Below are 17,830 nucleotides of genomic sequence, written 5' to 3' on the forward strand. Positions count from 1 at the left end.
ACACATTAAATTAAATGTAATTAATATAGAATTTATATTAAATTAAATTAATAGATAAATAAAAGCAAAATGAAAGGGAGTGAAATAAAATAAGGGTGGTGTAGTAAGTAGTGCTGTCGCCTCACAGCAAGAAGGTTGCTGGTTCGAGCCTAGGCTGGGTTAGTTGCCATTTCTGTGTGGAGTTTGCATGTTCTCCCCGTATTGGTGTGTGTTTTCTCCGGGTGTTTCGATTTCCCCCACAAGTTCAAAGACATGCGGTATAGGTGACTTGAATAAGCTAAAATTGTTTGTTGTGTATGTATGAATGGAAGTGTGCGGGTGTTTCCCAGTGATGGGTTGCAGCTGGAAGGGCATCTGTTGTGTAAAACATGTGCTGGATAAGTCGGCAGTTCATTCCGCTGTGGCGACCCCAGATTAAAAAAGGCACTAAGCCAAAAAGAAAATGAATGAATGAAACAAAATAAGAGCTTGAAATAAACTGAAAGAGACTGAAATAAAATAGGATGATATAAATAAAAAGAATCAAATATAAAAGAATCAAGTAAAACACTGGCAAGGAACTCCCAATTGGATTCAGAAAAGAAAATAAAGCTGCTTGAATGGCCCAACCAATCCCCTGATCCTGAATCCAATAGAAAATAAGAAGTAAACAGCAGTCCAAAAGAGACGACCCACAGAACGGTCAAGATTTTTACACCTGAGCAATGTATGTGACTTCATTCTGCATACAAGAGGCGTCTTAAAAGCTATTATTACCACAAAAAGTCTGTTATACAAAGTATGAAATATTTTGGTTTATTTATATGTTTAAAGTGTTTAGGTTTTTGCCAAAATTTAGGTCAATTTCATGTCAACATCTCCTTTGCATTTACCAGGAAAAATCACAATGTATTCAACACTGCATGTATGATATTTTACTCATTAAAATCATGACTTTTTTATTTTTATACTATTATTTTTAATTGATAGTTTTGTGTATGTTCTGCACTGTTTGACAGGCGGTGCTTTAGTGGAGATGGGGGAGGCCATGAAGAGATTGGCGGAAGTCAAAGACTCTCTAGACATTGACGTCAAGCAGAACTTCATCGACCCTTTCCAAACGATAGTCGACAAGGACCTGAAAGACATTCAGGTGGAAAACTGGAATCAACTGCAGTCTGAATGATAAAACAAGAGTTTATTGATTTAAATCTTCAGTCTTACAAACAAAGGATTGTTATTGGCTTGGATGGTATTCAATGTAAATGTCATGTTTTTGTGAAGAAAAAAAACAAATGATTATGGAACTGACCATTTTTATAATTTACAATAATAGTTTTAGAATTATGGTTTATGATAACATTTTCATAATTTATTACAATGCAGAATAACAAAATTAAATTTGCCAAATTATAGTATTACTGTATATACTAATAATTATATGTTGTTAATATTAGTATTAGTAGTGTTAGCATTATTACTATAAGTAGTATTAGTGTTATTAGTTGTATTACTATTAGTAGTATTAGTATTCGTAGCATTGGTATTATTAGTAGTACTGTTATTATTAGTATTAGTGTTAGGAGTATTATTTGTAGTATTATTACTATAAGTAGTATTAGTAGTAGTATTATTAGTAATATTACTATTAGTAGTATTAGCATTTGTGGTATTGGTATTATTAGTAGTATTGTTATTATTAGTATTAGTGGTAGGAGTATTATTTCTAGTATTATTACTATAAGTAGTATTAGTAGTAGTATCATTAGTAATATTACTATTAGTTGTATTAGTATTAGAAGTATTGGTATTATTAGGATTAGTAGTATTACTAGAAGTAGTATTAGTAGTGCTGTTATTATTAGTATTAGTAGTATTAGCTACAGTATAGTAGTATTAATAGTCATATCAGTAGTATTAGTGGTATTATTAGTATTAGTTGTATTAGTATTATTAATAGAAGTAGTATTAGTATTATTGGTATTAGTATAAGTAGTATTGGTAGTATTTGTATTAGTAGTATCAGTATTAGTAGTATTAGTATTAGTATGAGTAGTATTGTTATTATTAGTATTAGTATTAGGAGTATTATTTGTAGTATTATTACTATAAGTAGTATTAGTACTAGTAATATTAGTAATATTACTATTAGTAGTATTAGTATTTGTGTAATTGGTATTATTAATAGTATTGTTATTATTAGTATTAGTGTTAGGAGTATTATTTGTAGTATTATTACTATAAGTAGTATTAGTAGTAGTATCATTTATTATTTATTAGTATTAGTTGTATTAGTATTATTAATAGAAGTAGTATTAGTATTATTGGTATTATTAGTATAGGTAGTATTTGTATTAGTAGTATCAGTATTAATAGTATTGATATTAGTAGTATTAGTATGAGTAGTATTAGTATTATTAATAGAAGTAGTATTAGTATTATTGGTATTATTAGTATAGGTAGTATTTGTATTAGTAGTATCAGTATTAGTAGTATTGATATTAGTAGTATTAGTATGAGTAGTATTAGTATTATTTGTAGTAGGTTTAGTATTATTAGTATTAGTATTATTAGTAGTATTGTTAGTAGTATTAGTATTATTTGTAGTAGTATTATTAGAATTATTAGTCACATTATTATTGTTGTCATTATTATTGTGTATTAAAATCAGTTTAAGGTATTAATAATAATAATAATAACAACAACTTGATGTATTTATACAATTTAATAGGATGTATTTTTCTGAAGATATCCATATAAATTTAGAATTTCAAAAAAAAAATTTTTTATCAGAAACTTTTATACAAATTGACATACAATTAAATATAATAAAAGCATTTGCAATATGCAGATGCCGTAACAAGTTTTGGTTAGTTAAGCAGTGAGTGAGATTTTCAATGGATAGCTAAACAGAATGAATGTATAGATAAAAGATAATTGTGCAGTGCTGTTGTTAAATGTTGGCAAAACAGATGCGTTCATCTTCTCATGCTTAAGAGAGACTCAGTGTTTGCACTAGGGTTGTTGATGATTATAATAATAATAATAATAATAATTTCTGTTTTTTTTCTTAGCATCATTTGAAGAAACTGGAGGGCCGTCGACTGGATTACGACTACAAGAAGAAACGTCAGGGGAAAATTGCTGATGAGGAGCTCCGGATGGCAATGGAGAAGTTTGAGGAGTCCAGAGACGCAGCAGAAACCAGCATGCAGAACCTGCTGGATACTGACGTAAGCTCACATCAGCCTATCGCTGAGTCAAATCTATTGATATACAGTTGGAGTCAGAATTATTAGCCCTATTGTATATTTTTCCCCAATTCTTTTTTAAGGGAAAGAAGTTTGTTCAAGACATTACTAAACATTATAGTTGTTATAACTCATTTTTAATAATATTAATAGCTAAAGATGCTCATAACAACGGAATCACCGTTAACCGAAAGGGTGCCTTTTTAACCGTTTAACATTTCGGCGTGGAGTTTGCATATTCTACTCGTGTTCGTGTGGTTTGTTCCGGGTGCTCCGGTTTCCCCACAAGTCCAATGACATGCGCTATAGGTGAATTGGGTAAGCTAAATTGTCTGTAGTGTATAAGTGTGAATGAGTGTGTATGGATGTTCCCCAGCGATGGGTTGGAGCTGGAAAGGCATCCGCTGCGTAAAACATAGGAAACGGGGTTTTACGCACTCGGCTAAAGACATCCATTAGCCTACAAAATTAATTTTGTTTGTTAATTGCAAAGATTTGTTTAAAACTATTTTTAAATTCAGTTCTAATTTCCACCAAACGAATAAATGAACAATAATAACGAAGTGTGTTCAAAAAACGGAGTATATCAAAACACACATGCTGTGCCCATATGATCCAAACCCTGACAGGTTGACAAATCTAAGCTTGTTTTTAATAAAACAAATATAAATATGCATATAATAAATAATACTGCTATTAACAAAAACGTTACACAAAAGCAAATTGTTGTGAATAAACTGAAAAAAGCCCCCCGAGGTGAAGAAGGCATGGAGGCAGTGTTTTTTATATTTATGTAGAAAATAATAATTTTCCTAATATTTCAATCCTTTAATTCTTTTTCATTTGTACAGATATTTGTGTGTTGCTGCACATCCTGCGTGTTTACAGCAATGTGTAAGCAAGGCGCACAACTAACCAGCTCTGCACTGGACTTTAGACCAGCTTTCAGTTGGTCTATTGCAGGGATGGGCAAACTTGATCCTCGAGGGCCGGTGTCCCTGCAGAGTTTTGTTCCAACACCTGAACAAACTAATCAGTTTCTTCAAGATCACTTGAACTCTATAGGGAGGTCTGTTTGAATAGGGTTGGAGCTAAACTATGCAGGACACTGGCCCTCCAGGATCAAGTTTGCCCACACCTGGTCTATTGCATAGTGTGTTTTAGTTCCTCAAAATACCAATGCGCCAACAGTGCACCTTAACAAACTCCCTTTTTTCAGACTGAAATACCCATGGGTCTGCAAAGTTGTGCAAATGGATTTGCCATTTAAACAACGTAACAGGGAACGGGAAGATTGTGGTTCGGTTGGACTGAAAATAGCAACACGTCGGGGAAACACGTCTTGCGCCTAATTGTGCCGGGTGTATGATAGGGCCTGTAATATTTAAACTAATGACTTCCATTAAAAATGCTGACAGAGGTTTATGATATAAGAATAACAGTGGAGCCTTAATAAACTGCATATTTTCAGTGAATCGATAGATTTAAGGTAGCCTGCTATTTTCATTTGACGGAAGGAAAAAACATATCATGGGAAAAAACAGCCTATGCCGAGTCTTAAAAAGGATTCAGTCAGTGTTTTCGTTATGTTGTCTTAATGTGTCATTTAAGTGAAAAATATCTAGGGCAGGACTAGTTAATTTATTCTTTTTATTTATTTATTTATTTTTTCTATGCTTTCGGAAACACAGGAGCATGAAGATGTTCTGTTGTTAATATGTTCGCATGTTAAAATAAATTAGTATTTTGAAATGCAATATTTCATGTGTCAGACACAAAATAGACATGTCATTTTTTAAAATTAAATAATAATTTAATATTAATCTGGTGGTTGTCGGTTGGCAAAATTAACCGAAATGAGCATCCCCAGTTGTAGTCCAGCTAAAGGATCTTTGGAATCGGCTCCGTCCATAACAGAAACTGTGTTATACAATAAAATGTAAAATCGCTGACCCCAAGTGATGCTTGCTTGAGAAAACGGCTGTAAAAATCTAATCAAATCATCCCCAGTCTGAAAGTTTTTATGGTTCTGGAGCAGACGGACTCGTATAATTATAATGTGTCTACAGTGGTCCACATCAGTGAGTGCTGGAGATTTTCCAGACAGTCTGCTGAGCCAACACATTTACATCAGTCTGTTTCATCAACACTAGACTGCAGGCCAGAGACTCTAGAAACTTCTGATTGATCTTTATATCCTTGTAATTCAAGAAGGTTATTGATGACTGGTCACTAAATTATTACTGTATATAGCAAGTGTCTAGCAATTTGGTATAAGCATTGCTATGCTACAAGGATCTTACATTGATATGATAATTTTAAGACTTGGTGTGAGGATTACTTTTTTCATTTGATGTGGTAAAAATCTTGAGGCACTAATGCGATTTGTACAATTGAAGCATAGCATTTTGTGGAACACATCTTTTGTATGGAAATACTGTAGATTTTTGACAATTATTTAATTTTTCAAGCTTTGAAAAATATACATTCCCTGGCCACTTTATTAGGCACACTTGTCCAACTGCTCGTTAACGTAAATTTCTAATCAGCCAGTCACACGACAGCAACTCAATGCATTTAGGCATGTAGACATGGCCAAGACGATCTGCTACAGTTCAAACCAAGCATCAGAATGGGGAAGAAAGGTGATTTAAGTGACTTTGTTGGTGCCAGACAGGCTGGTCTGAGTATTTCAGAAACTGCTGATCTACTGGGATTTTCACGCACAACCATCTCTAGAGTTTATAGATGGTCTGAAAAATAGAAAATATCCACTGAGCGGCAGTTCTGTGGGCGCAAATGCCTTGTTATTGCTAGAGGTCAGAGGAGAATGGCCAGACTGGTTGGAGCTAATAGAAAGGCAACAGTAACTCTAACCACTCGTTACAACCGAGGTCCGCAGAAGAGCATCTCTGAACACACAACACATCCAACCTTGAGGCGGATGGGCAACAGCAGCAGAAGAACACCACACTTGGTGCCACTCCTGTCAGCTGAGAACAGGAAACTGAGGCTATAATTTGCACAGGCTCACCAAAATTGGACGATAGAAGATTGGAAAAACATTGCCTGGTCTGACGAGTCTTAATTTCTGCTGCTCATTTGGATAGCAGGGTCAGAATTTAGCATCAACACCTTGAAATTATGGAACCATTCTGCCTTGTATCAACAGTTCTGGCTGGTGGTGGTGGTGTAACGGTGTGGGGGATATTTTCTTAGCACACTTTGGGCCCAATTGTGGCAATTGAGCATCTTGTCAACCAGGGACGTAGCAACCAGGGGGACTGGGGGATATGTCCCCCTCACTTTTAAAGTCAGACCATTTAGAAACAGGTGATTAAAATTATATGAATGTAAACTTTTGGATCTCATTAAGCTGTCCCCTCCCCCAAATTTTAAAATGTCCTCTACGCACCTGGTGTCAACGCCACAGCCTACCTGAGTATTGTTGCCGACCATGTCCATCCTTTTATGACCACAGTGTACTCATTTTCTGAGGGCTACTTTCAGCAGGGTAATGCACCATGTCATAAAGCATGAATCATCTCATGACAAAGAGTTCACTATACTCAAATGGCCTCCACAATTACCAGAACTCAATCCGATAGAGCCCCTTTGGGATATGGTGTAACGGGAGAGTCGCATCATGGATGTGCAGCTGACAAATTTGCAGCAACTGTGTAATGCTATCATGTCAATATGGACTAAAATCTCTAAGAAATATTTCCAGTACTCTGTTGAATCTATGCCATGAAGTATTAAGGCAGTTCTGAAGGCAAAATGGGGTCCAACCCGGTACTAGAAAAGTGTACCTAATAAAGTGGCCAGTGAGTGTATACCTGTAGTATGTTTTTGTTAATGTCATGTATCGAAAGAAAAACAATAAAAATAGCTTTGTTTAAAAAAAATCTTTTGTTATTTTAGGAGTTCAAGTTTGAATGAGAAATACTGAAAAGCATTTTTAATAATATCAGTTCATGTTTATTTATTTGAAGTTCTGAAAATGTTTTTTATGGCTTTTTTTGTTTTTTGTTTCTGTACTAATCAACATTTGGAATAGATGTTTTTTTTTTTTTTCCAATAATATGCACAGAATATGTAGTGAGTTTTTTGCCAAAACAAGAAAAAAAATCTATTTACCAAAGGGATAAATATAAAATAAATGTAGTTATTTACATATGTTTACAGGAAATGTCTTTATCATGCACAGTTTTTTTGTCTCATGGGCATTTTTACAAGTGTGCTTTGGGTGTAGCACAAATAAAGATGCAAAAAGCATAAAAGGAGAAGTTTACGTATTGCTGGCCTTCATGCTAAAGCAACACCATGTGTTTGTGTTTGTGTTTGTGTTTGTGTGTGTGTGTGTGTGTGTGTGTGTGTGTGTGTGTGTGTGTGTGTGTGTGTGTGTGTGTGTGTGTGTGTGTGTGTGTGTGTGTGTGTGTGTGTGTGTGTGTGTGTGTGTGTGTGTGTGTGTGTGTAGGTGGAGCAGGTCAGTCAACTCTGTGCTCTGGTGGAATCTCAGCTGCAGTTTCACAAACAGTCGATGCAGGTCCTGGAGGAGCTGGCAGGGGCCATGAGAGAAAGGTTAGACCTCAATATCCATCATTACACCTGATCAACCAATATAACTGAAACAGATCCTGCACTGAGGTTATTTTGTTTTACATTGGAACCTATTTTTTATTTTTATACCATTTTTACAATTTTCATATATTTCAGTTTAGTTTTAGTTCATTTGGTTAATGGGGTTTTAATTTAGTTGTATGTGTAAATATGAGCACTCTTCTCTCAATGATAAAATGAATGCATAACAAAAGTAACAGTGCTGAGAAAACAGCAGTTTACAATGTCATCTGATCACAATGATATAAAAAGAGCATCATGTCAACAGACTCATTAAACTTACATTACATTAAATGATCTATATCTCTGCATGACACTGATGTTACTAAACAGAATAACCCATTTTAAATTATCCAGACTTTATTTCATGTGTCAAAGGTAGGACCAGATAGAATCTGCAGATATTTTTAGTTATATCGCCACAGAATTTTGTAAAACAAACAAAAAAAAAAAAGATAAACATGAGCTAATTTCTATCGAATGCTTTTGAGAGTGTAGGCTGAAAATGTAAATATTATAATAAAGAAATATAAAACTTTTAGTTAAAGTTCTAAATGAGAATTCAATTATACACAACAATGTAACAAATGTATTGCAGTTTTCTCATATAATACATAAAAAACCTGAAAATATAACTTTATAAAGTTGTTGTACACAAATAATCTAAACATTTAAATATTCAGTAATACAGTTGAAGGCCCAAATCCAATTCTACCCATTAGCCCTTCCCCTTACCCCTACCCCTTGTTTTGCGCGTTCCCGTAAAGGGGTAGGTGTTTCCTAATTCTATTAAGCTTGAAGGCGTAGGGCTAAGGGCAAGGGGTAGATACCCCTTTGAATGGAGATTTTTCAGCACTACACTCGAAACCAAGGGGTAAGAAAATTTCCCAGAATACACCAGCCACAACGGCAGGATAGCTGCACCCTGAAGTAAGGAGATCCAAAAATTTTTATTTTTTGTCATTATTACGAACATTATTATTTACAACAAACAAGCACATGTTTTAATATATTCATAACCGCGTTTGTGTTTTACCGTCATGCTTTTAAAAAAACCCGCAAAAATAAAAAACGCTAAATTTCACGATCTATAATCAATAATCATAACTCCTGTACAGCAGTCCCACAACATTCTGACACTCGATGACTCTTGAATACCCTGTCAGAATAGTCTAGTGGCACTATTTTTACTAAACTGTGGGAACCCCTTCGCAAACATGTCCAAACTCTTCAGCTTGATCCAGCTCCTTCTGATTGAGTCTCCACCCCCAATGCCCAGCTTTTACAGGAAACTATCTCTTGTCAACACATTGTAGACTTGTTTTTTCTGTATATAAGATAGCACTAGTGTTGTTGTTTTTTATTTATTTATGTATTTTTATTATAATTTATTTATTTATTATTATTTATTTCTATTATTAATATTTGCTCAAAATACTCTTTAGTGTATTTGCCTATTGTTAAATGTTTATGTGTTTGTATATTTTTGTAATGTTTCACAATATATAAATAAAATATAAAAAAAAAAAGAAAAGTCTAGTGGCTGAGAATGAGCTTTTTAAAGTGTCTGCTATAATGTTAATGTTGTTTTGTGCGTTTAGATGAATATGGCCATGGTGTAAATGCACAGCACAGTTATGATCGTATTGCCAGGTTAGATCATTATGATAACATAATATATGCCTTCAGTGATTTCCTGAAGATAAATACCAAAAAATAGCACAACTGGAATAACTATAGCAGTCACGATCGTCTAATCTCATATGAAGCAAGAGATCATGTTGATGTGTGCAGGTGCTGTAGTGCTGTCCCATTTCTTAGGGGTAAATTTTGAAGCCCACTCTCAAACACTCGAAGCCCACTTCACACTCGGTTTTAAGGGCCAAAGGGAAGGGGGAAGGGGTAGAATTGGGAATTGGCCAAAGTCGAAACTATTAGCTCTCCTGTGATTTATTATTATTATTTTGCCTCTTTTTTTTTTTTTAACTTTTTTTTTTTTTTTTAATATTTCGCAAATAATGTTTAATAGAGCAAGGATTTTTTCACAGTATTTCCTATAATGTTTTTTTTTTCTTCTGGAGAAAGTCTTATTTGTTTTATTTCGGCTAGAATAAAATAAAAAAAAATTTCAAAACCATTTTAAGGTCAATATTATTAGCCCCTTTAAGCAATAAGTTTTATCAATTTGTCTACAGAACAAACCATCATGATGCAATGACTTGCCTAGTTAACCTAATTAACCTTTAGCCTTTAAATGTCACTTTAAGCTGTATAGAAGTGTCTTGAAAAATATTTTGTAAAATTTTCTGTACTGTCATCATGGCAAAGATTAAAGAAATCAGTTATTAGAAATGAGTTATTAAAACTATTATGTTTATAAATGTGTTGAAAAAAATCTCTCCGTTAGCTAATAATTCAGGAGGTCTAATAATTCTGACTTCAACTGTATGTACTTTAAATGCTATTATAATTTAAATAAATTAAATATAAAAACTGAATAAACATATGTATTTACAATATACTTACATAATTAAGATACAGATGGAATGACAGGCTCAACAATCTGTGGAAATTTATGGATTTCTTTGGGTGCAGTTTTCATGTCATAGAATAGAAAAGAGGCTTTCAGGACCAAACATTACATTTGATATACAGTTGGAGTCAGAATTATTAACCCCTTTGTTTTTGTTTATTTTATATTTCTCAAATGATGTTTAACAGAGCAAGGAAGTTTTCACAGTATGTCTAGATATTTTGTTTCTTCTAGAGAAAGTCTTATTTGTTTGATTTCAGCTAAAATAAAATAATATTTAGATTCTTTTATTTCAATATTATTATCCACCAGCACTATATTCTTAATATTTTGTAGTGTGCCGCGGTTTTCATATCTGCACGTTTAAGATTTGAGGTAATAACATCGCCATGATGGTCAAAGAAATCAAAACATTCTTTTCACCCCAACACAATTTAATATGGCACTATAAAGGGTAAAGAACTTAATTCTTATGTTTGCTTTTTGCAGCCTAGGGCTAGACTTCTCACCATGTATTGTATCTTTTCTAAAACATACAGTCGTCATACAATAACTTGCCTACTTACCCTGACCTACCTAGTTAACCTAATTAACCTAGTTAAGCCTTTAAATGTCACTTTAGGCTGTATAGAAGTGTCTTGAAAAAATTGGTCAAATATTATTTACTGTCATCATGGTATAGATCAAATAAATCAGTTATTAGAAATGAGTTATTAAAGCTATAATGTTTAGAAATGTGTTAAAAAAAATCTTCTCTCCGTTAAACAGAAAAATATATACAGGGGTCTAATAATTCTGACCTCACCTGTATATATACATCTATACATAAAAATCAGAAAAAGTCTTATGTTTTGTTGCCAATATGTGAACGAAATAACCCGTATTGTTGCACAATTTTGTATTTTTTTACCAGAGTGCAGTCTGTGTTTTTACCTGCATTTGTGTTGATGTTTTTGTTTGTGTCCTGCAGAGTAAACAAGGCCCAGTCTCAGCCTCGGCAGAAGCGGATGCCTGTGTCCAGACCGAGCATTGATTACTCGGATCCAGAAGACTCCAACGGAGGCTGGAATCCATCAGCAGCAGCACCACCCTCATACTCATCCACAGGTCAGATCAACCTGATATTTACAAGAAAAATACTGAAATCATGAAACCAAAGTGCTTTAACATATGCATCCTTTAAATTACATCAGGGGTGCCCAAACTCTGTCCTAGAGGGCCGGTGTCCTGCAAAGTTTAGCTCCAACTTCCTTCAACACACCTGCCTGGAAGTGTTTTAGTATATCTAGAAAGAGCTTGGTTAGCTGGTCCAGATGTCTAATTGGGGTTTGAACTAAAATCTGCAGGACATCAGCCCTCCAGGACTGAGTTTGGGCACCTCTGATTTAAGCTAAAATAATTGAACAGCAAGGTTCTGAGGGGAAAAGTCAGAATTGTAAACTTTATACTGGCAATGTATACTTTAATTTCATGATAGAAAAAAAACTGAATTACGAGATGTGCTGTGATGTGTGATCGAGGTGCTAATGGACAGAGTGAGATGCTAATAGTCTAATCCGATTCAGTGATCTTTGCTAAGCTAAGCTAAAATACCCCTGCCAGACACAGGAATCGGCTGAATGGATATAAAAATGGTAAAACTCGACAGTTTAACTCATTTTAAGTTGTAAAATGAGTAAAGTGTTCCTTTATCGGTAATCCATTTATATAAAGTCTATTAATGTTTCTATTACTAATATAAATTCCTGTTTAAATCTTAACGAAGACGCCTGCTTCAGTTTGTAAACTCACAATTAGAGATGCGCGGTTGGCGGTTATAGCCGCGGGCTCCGCGGATAAACCGCGGATCGGGCGGATGACGTTACGAAAAAATAATATTTTAATTAAATTCGGGCGGGTGGCGGGCGGTTGTACTGTTTTTATATTCATAGCTGGCGCACCAACGAAAAAGCCTAGGACTGACTTCACAGAATGGGAGAAGGAATCGGATACACTAATTCTGAATGAAGTACAGAAGTATTCCTCTACAAACTTCAGTATAGACGGATCAGCAGAGGAAAATCTACTTCCTTTTGGGAGAAATAAGGCCAGGCATTCCCACGACTACAGCACCTTTCCAAGAGAATTCTATGCATTTCAGGAACAAGTGCTGCGAGCGAGCGCTCCTTCAGTGCAGCAGGGCGCATTATAGTGGCTATGCAGGCGCTCCCGTCTGAATCCTGACACTGTAGATGCTATTTTTATTCCTGCATTGTGCCAAGAAAAAAATCGAACTAGACCTAAAGTCAGGCATATTAAACCAATTAGCCTATGTTATTTAGGCTACACATATGTTCAATATAAACTTTTGAGTTCGGTCAGCTGATAATTTTAAGTTCATATTGGTTTAGCCTATTCTATTCTAGACATGTTGGCCTCGCTTTTACGTTCCGAGGCTAAGGTTATTTTGCCAGAATTTCTTTGTCGCAACTGGCGTAGTATTTCGTTATGCTTCAAGTTTGAGGAGAATGGGGATAATCCTAAATCCATGGGTTATTGGGGCACTTGTCATACATGCACTTAGCCTGGTCAGACTTTGTTCGCTCAACATAATCGCTTTTCTAATTTAATTTCTAATTGTGGGGGTGACTGAGCCTACAAGGCTTAGGCACGATATGACGTTTTAATTTAAAAAAATTTCAACTGTTTGCCAAAGCATGCGACTATAGCCTATGCCTACATTAAGACATTTATGTTAATATTTTTTACTGCCTGTTGTTTCTTTTGGCATATAAAATAGGTATTGCCTGATAGAGATATCAATAAAGGTTCATCTTGTCGCAGAACTGGTGTTGTTTCCGATTTCTACAAGCTCAATAACATCCACAGCAAAAAATAAAAAATAAATAAATAAAAAAATAGTCGAAAAACTGCCCATTAATGAGATGTGCAAGGCAAGCAGGTACGTTTTTGGGGTTGCTATGGACAACTACAAATGTAAACATTATTAGGCTATAATGTAAATGACTTATTCTATCTATTTACTAAAAAATAAAGTGAAATAGGCATTTAGTAGTTGACTAAATAGCAGCATGTTGAAATGATGTGTCAATGCGTTTTCTATTAGGCTACAATAAAAAAAGTTGTATAGTACAGTGCGTTTAATTTAGGCTATTTATTTATTTTTGTCCCTGTGCGCCGATTAGAGACGGAGTTCACTGCTGATATTCTGAGAGCTCGGGTGCTTCTCATTTCTTATTTGTGCATCCTCGTTTCCTTTCCTTGCTTTCTTTCCTCGTGTTTCCACCCCACGGGGATACGGGGGAAGGACGCAAGGAAAAGACTCAAGGACCGAGGAATCGAATCAAGTGAAAAGACACGTCCTCGTATCTTTAGCGTCACTTCAAAGCGTCGTCAATTAATGGATTAACTGCATGTCTACATTAAAGTCATTCTCTATTATATAAAGATCAATAAAGAAACATTCATTTAATAATAAAAAGGAATAAGCCATTCAAATAAAGAGCCCAATCAGCAGATGGCGGGCGGGTGCGGTTTTAAAAATTGGTCAAAAATGTTACTGCGGATAGATAGCGGACGGATGATGAATTTTGTCATGCGGTTGCGGATGAAATAATAGCCCATCCGCGCATCTCTACTCACAATATTTTTTTTATTTCTCATTCATTCTGGAAAAAAAGTAAGAATATAGTGAAATGCTGAGATTCTCGAGGCAAAAGCTCAGTCAATAACCCATAAACAATAACCAATAAACCCTTAAATGCAGACCTGTTGTGAGTTTTGAGGTTAGTAATCAACTCTATCATTTTGTTGAACATATTCACCCACAATCCTTTTTGCACACATTCAAATTCACTAACAATAATTACCTGAATCAGCACTGAACTTGTTTAATTTGATCTAAATAAAGACTACAGTATCTTATTAAATTAATTTGGGATTAATATTTAAACCGTATGCAGTGTACACAACTGGGAAAGCCACATGATTGACATAAAAGAAACACACCATTTAAAAAAAAAAATCTGCTAATTCTGTCAATCTAATCATTCATAGAAACATTCATGAGAGATAATTCAGAATGTATTTACTTTGGTGCAGATCCTAAACTGTATCAACAGCAGGGAAAATAAATATCGAACACATCATGATTTTATCCTGGGAATAATGTTTCTAAAGGAGCTGTTGACGTGAAATTGAACCAGATTCTTTTTAAAACCCTAACATAAAAACATTCATTCATTCTTTTTCTGGTTGGCTTAGTCCCTTTGTTAATTTGGGGTCGCCACAGCATTAAAAAATAAAAAAAAAACAAATCTGAGAAAATAGTTAAATGTAATAACAATGAAATGACACCAGGAGAAAGTGCTGAACTACTGAAACTTTAATACTTTTATATAAAAGGCCTTTCTGGTGACGGCAGCTTAAATCCGCCTCTCATATGGAGAATGAAGTCACATGAATTGCTCAGGTGTGAGTTTTTCACAGACATCAAGAGAGTGTAAAAATCTTGATGATTCTGTGGGTCTCGTCTATCAAATCTGAGCTTTAATTTGTATTTTCTATTGGATTCAAGTCAGGTGATTGGTTGGGCCATTCTACAGCTTTATTTTCTTTCTCTGAAAGCATTTGAGAGTTTCCTTGGCTGTGTTTTGGATCATTGTCTAGCTGAAATGTCCACCCTGGTGTCATCTTCATCATCCTGATTGGACTGAAGCAGCTAATATTCATTTACAACGAGGAAGGGCAGAGGGTTGCTGATTTCAGCTACTCTCTGGGCTTTCACTGCCTTTCTACACCTCTTCACCTTTCTTCATGTGTTCAATACTTTTTCCCTGCGTCATTTCATTTTATTACACATAGCCTTATTTGCAAACAACTTAGATTTGTTTTCTTTGCATATATAGATTTCTTTGGTTGTTACCAACATCCGGGGAAAATTTCGAGTCAACCTTCAAAAATATTAAATATTTATGAAATAGAAAAATGTGTTCTAAGAATAAAAGGGTATCAATACTTATTTTCCCTGCTGTATTTGGGCCAGAATACATGGATGATCGATTTTTATTTATTTTGTTTATTTTTTTAGGTACTGCATATATCATAATATATAATATCATTGTTCCTGCTGGGAACATGATACGACGGTAAAGTTTATTATTACGCTAGAATGTGAGTATAGTTTCTAGACATATCAACCAAGAAAATAGCAACTTTTATTTATTCATCAGTCCTAGCACATGATGTAAATAAAAAAAGAGTAAAACTTTAAATAATAATTGTCAGAACTCTTTTTTAATTTTTAAGTGAGATGCTAATGGTCTAATCCGATTCAATGATCTATGCTAAGCTAAGCTAAAAGTGCTCCTGCCGGACCCAGAGATTTTTCTGAATGGATTTAAAAATAGCAAAACTCAGTTGTTTTAACTCGAGTTGTAAAGTCAGTGGAGTGCTTCTTTCACTGTAATACAGTAATATAAAGTTCATTAACATGCAGATTTTTATAAAAAAAAAAAAATCCCATTTAAATCTTAGCGAGGACGCCTGAATCTCCTTACAGACTTCGAATGGCATGGTGGTAGTAGACGTGAAACACAGAAAGCCATTACAAGTGCAAATGACTAACCTAATTCAGCAAAGGTTAATCGTGCAATTTCAAGGGCTTCCGGAAACATGCTTTGAATCACACGTAACAGCCCTGTCTTCCCAAACTCACATCAATCGAGAGCAAGGTTAATGTAAATCAGTCTAATGGGCGACCTTAACTCATTCATCTAACAATGATCTCTGCATGATTCACTGAGTTTATGCTCACACGCTCTCCGGTTTCCACGGAGACAAGCCAAGACGACGCAGTTGATTAACCAACACGCTCTCAGTGGGAAACTGCACTGGATGTAGAATTATTATCCCCCGTATATATTTTGTCCCCCAATTCAGCATATTTCTTAACATAATAGTTTTAATAACTCATTTATAATAACGAATTTCTTTTTTTTCTTTGCCATGGTGACATCATTATTTTACTAGAATTTTTTTTAAGATACTAGTCTTGAGCTTTAAATGAAATTTAAAGGCTTAATTTGGCAAGGTAGGGTAATTAAACAAGTCATTATGTAAGAATGGTTTGTTCTGTAGACAATCGAAAAAATATTGCTTAAGGGGGTTAATAATATTGACCTTAAAATAGTTTTTTTTTTTAAATATTAAAACTGTCAGTTCTTGTCATGTGACTTGGGTGCGCTCGTTTTAACTGGGTGTGTCTGGTCTGGAAGGCGCAAGCGCTCCACAACACTTGTGTGCACAAACCACGCACCTCCATTGGAAACAACAAACTTATGTGAACTCTAGAAAAGACGCAATATAGAACGCCCCCTAAAAGGCCGCCGTCATTTGCGATCTCCATCAGTTGATCTTCTTGCACAATTATTGTGGATTTACCTGATTTGTTGACAAATGGGTTGTGGATACATGCGCAATATCACTCGTCTCCGCCCTTCTTTCACAACCAATAACACAGAAATTCTTATTCAAGCTCATGTCATCTCTCGGACATCTCATGAGCATGTCACACCACTCCTTTATCAGCTTCACTGGCTTCCGGTAAAGTTTTGTATTGATTTTAAAATATTACTTCTAACTTTCAAGGCATTTCATAATCTTGCTCCTCAATATCTCACAGAACGTCTCCATATTTACACCCCTTCTCGCACTCTCAGATCAGGCAACTCTTTTTCCCTGGTACCACCTCATACTCGATGAAGCACAATGTTAGACGGATCATTTAGCTCTATGGCTATGGAACTCGCTTCCCCTAAGGAGCAGTGATAGTCTGCACACTTTTAAATCTCGTCTAAAGACCCATCTTTTTAAGCAGGCTTTCCTTTAACAAATTTTATCATATTTTTTTATCATGTTATTTTATATTCGCAATGTGTGTTTATACTTGTTTGGTCAATGCTTGTTTGGTAATGTTTTATTATTTGTTTTAATTAGTTTTAGCATGGCTGTTGATGCTTATTGTAGGGTGACCTTGGGTGTCTAGAAAGGCGCCATTTACAAATAAAATTAATTATTATAATTATTATTATTACATTCCTTGGCAGTTCGTTAGTCCTTCACTGGGCCTTTTCCCCTTTCCAAAGACGTCTGTTTCTTACTCATTTTGCTGCTTGTGGGTTAAATTTGGGTGCTCAAGTGACCTAGATGTAACCGAGAGAATACGGTCTTTTTTCAAAATAAAAGACTTTTCAAAATAAAAGATCGTTCAGACTCAGTTAATAAATCAAACGGAAATAATTCATGTAAAAAAAAAAAATACAAATAAATTTTGTGCAGCCTGGTACCAATTGATCCATGAACTGGTACCAGTCTGCAGCCCAGTGGTTGCGGACCACTGTCTAAAATGAGCTCCGTAGATTAAGTCTCCAGTAAATGATTTACT

At 34.8% G+C, this 17,830-nt stretch overlaps 2 protein-coding genes across 7 annotated transcripts in view; one reads left to right on the forward strand and one right to left on the reverse strand.

Moving 5' to 3' along the window:
• cactin overlaps window positions 1–17,830 on the reverse strand; it is a 465,667-nt gene that overhangs the window by 324,909 nt on the left and 122,928 nt on the right. The gene's annotated exons all lie outside the window — the stretch shown is intronic.
• Window positions 1–17,830, forward strand: part of sh3gl1a (SH3-domain GRB2-like 1a) — a 54,862-nt gene that overhangs the window by 31,111 nt on the left and 5,921 nt on the right. For 4 of the 6 annotated variants that reach the window (XM_087238440.1, XM_087238441.1, NM_200301.1 and 1 more), the window contains 4 exon segments: window positions 999–1,132; window positions 3,054–3,212; window positions 7,711–7,814; window positions 11,357–11,493. In XM_087238440.1, coding sequence (XP_087094566.1) covers window positions 999–1,132; window positions 3,054–3,212; window positions 7,711–7,814; window positions 11,357–11,493 — 534 coding nt within the window. 6 annotated transcript variants of the gene reach the window in all.

The sequence above is a fragment of the Danio rerio genome, chromosome 2 (genome assembly GCF_052040795.2).
Source record: "Danio rerio strain M-AB ecotype USA chromosome 2, GRCz13ab, whole genome shotgun sequence".
In the NCBI taxonomy this organism is placed as follows: Eukaryota; Metazoa; Chordata; class Actinopteri; order Cypriniformes; family Danionidae; genus Danio; species Danio rerio.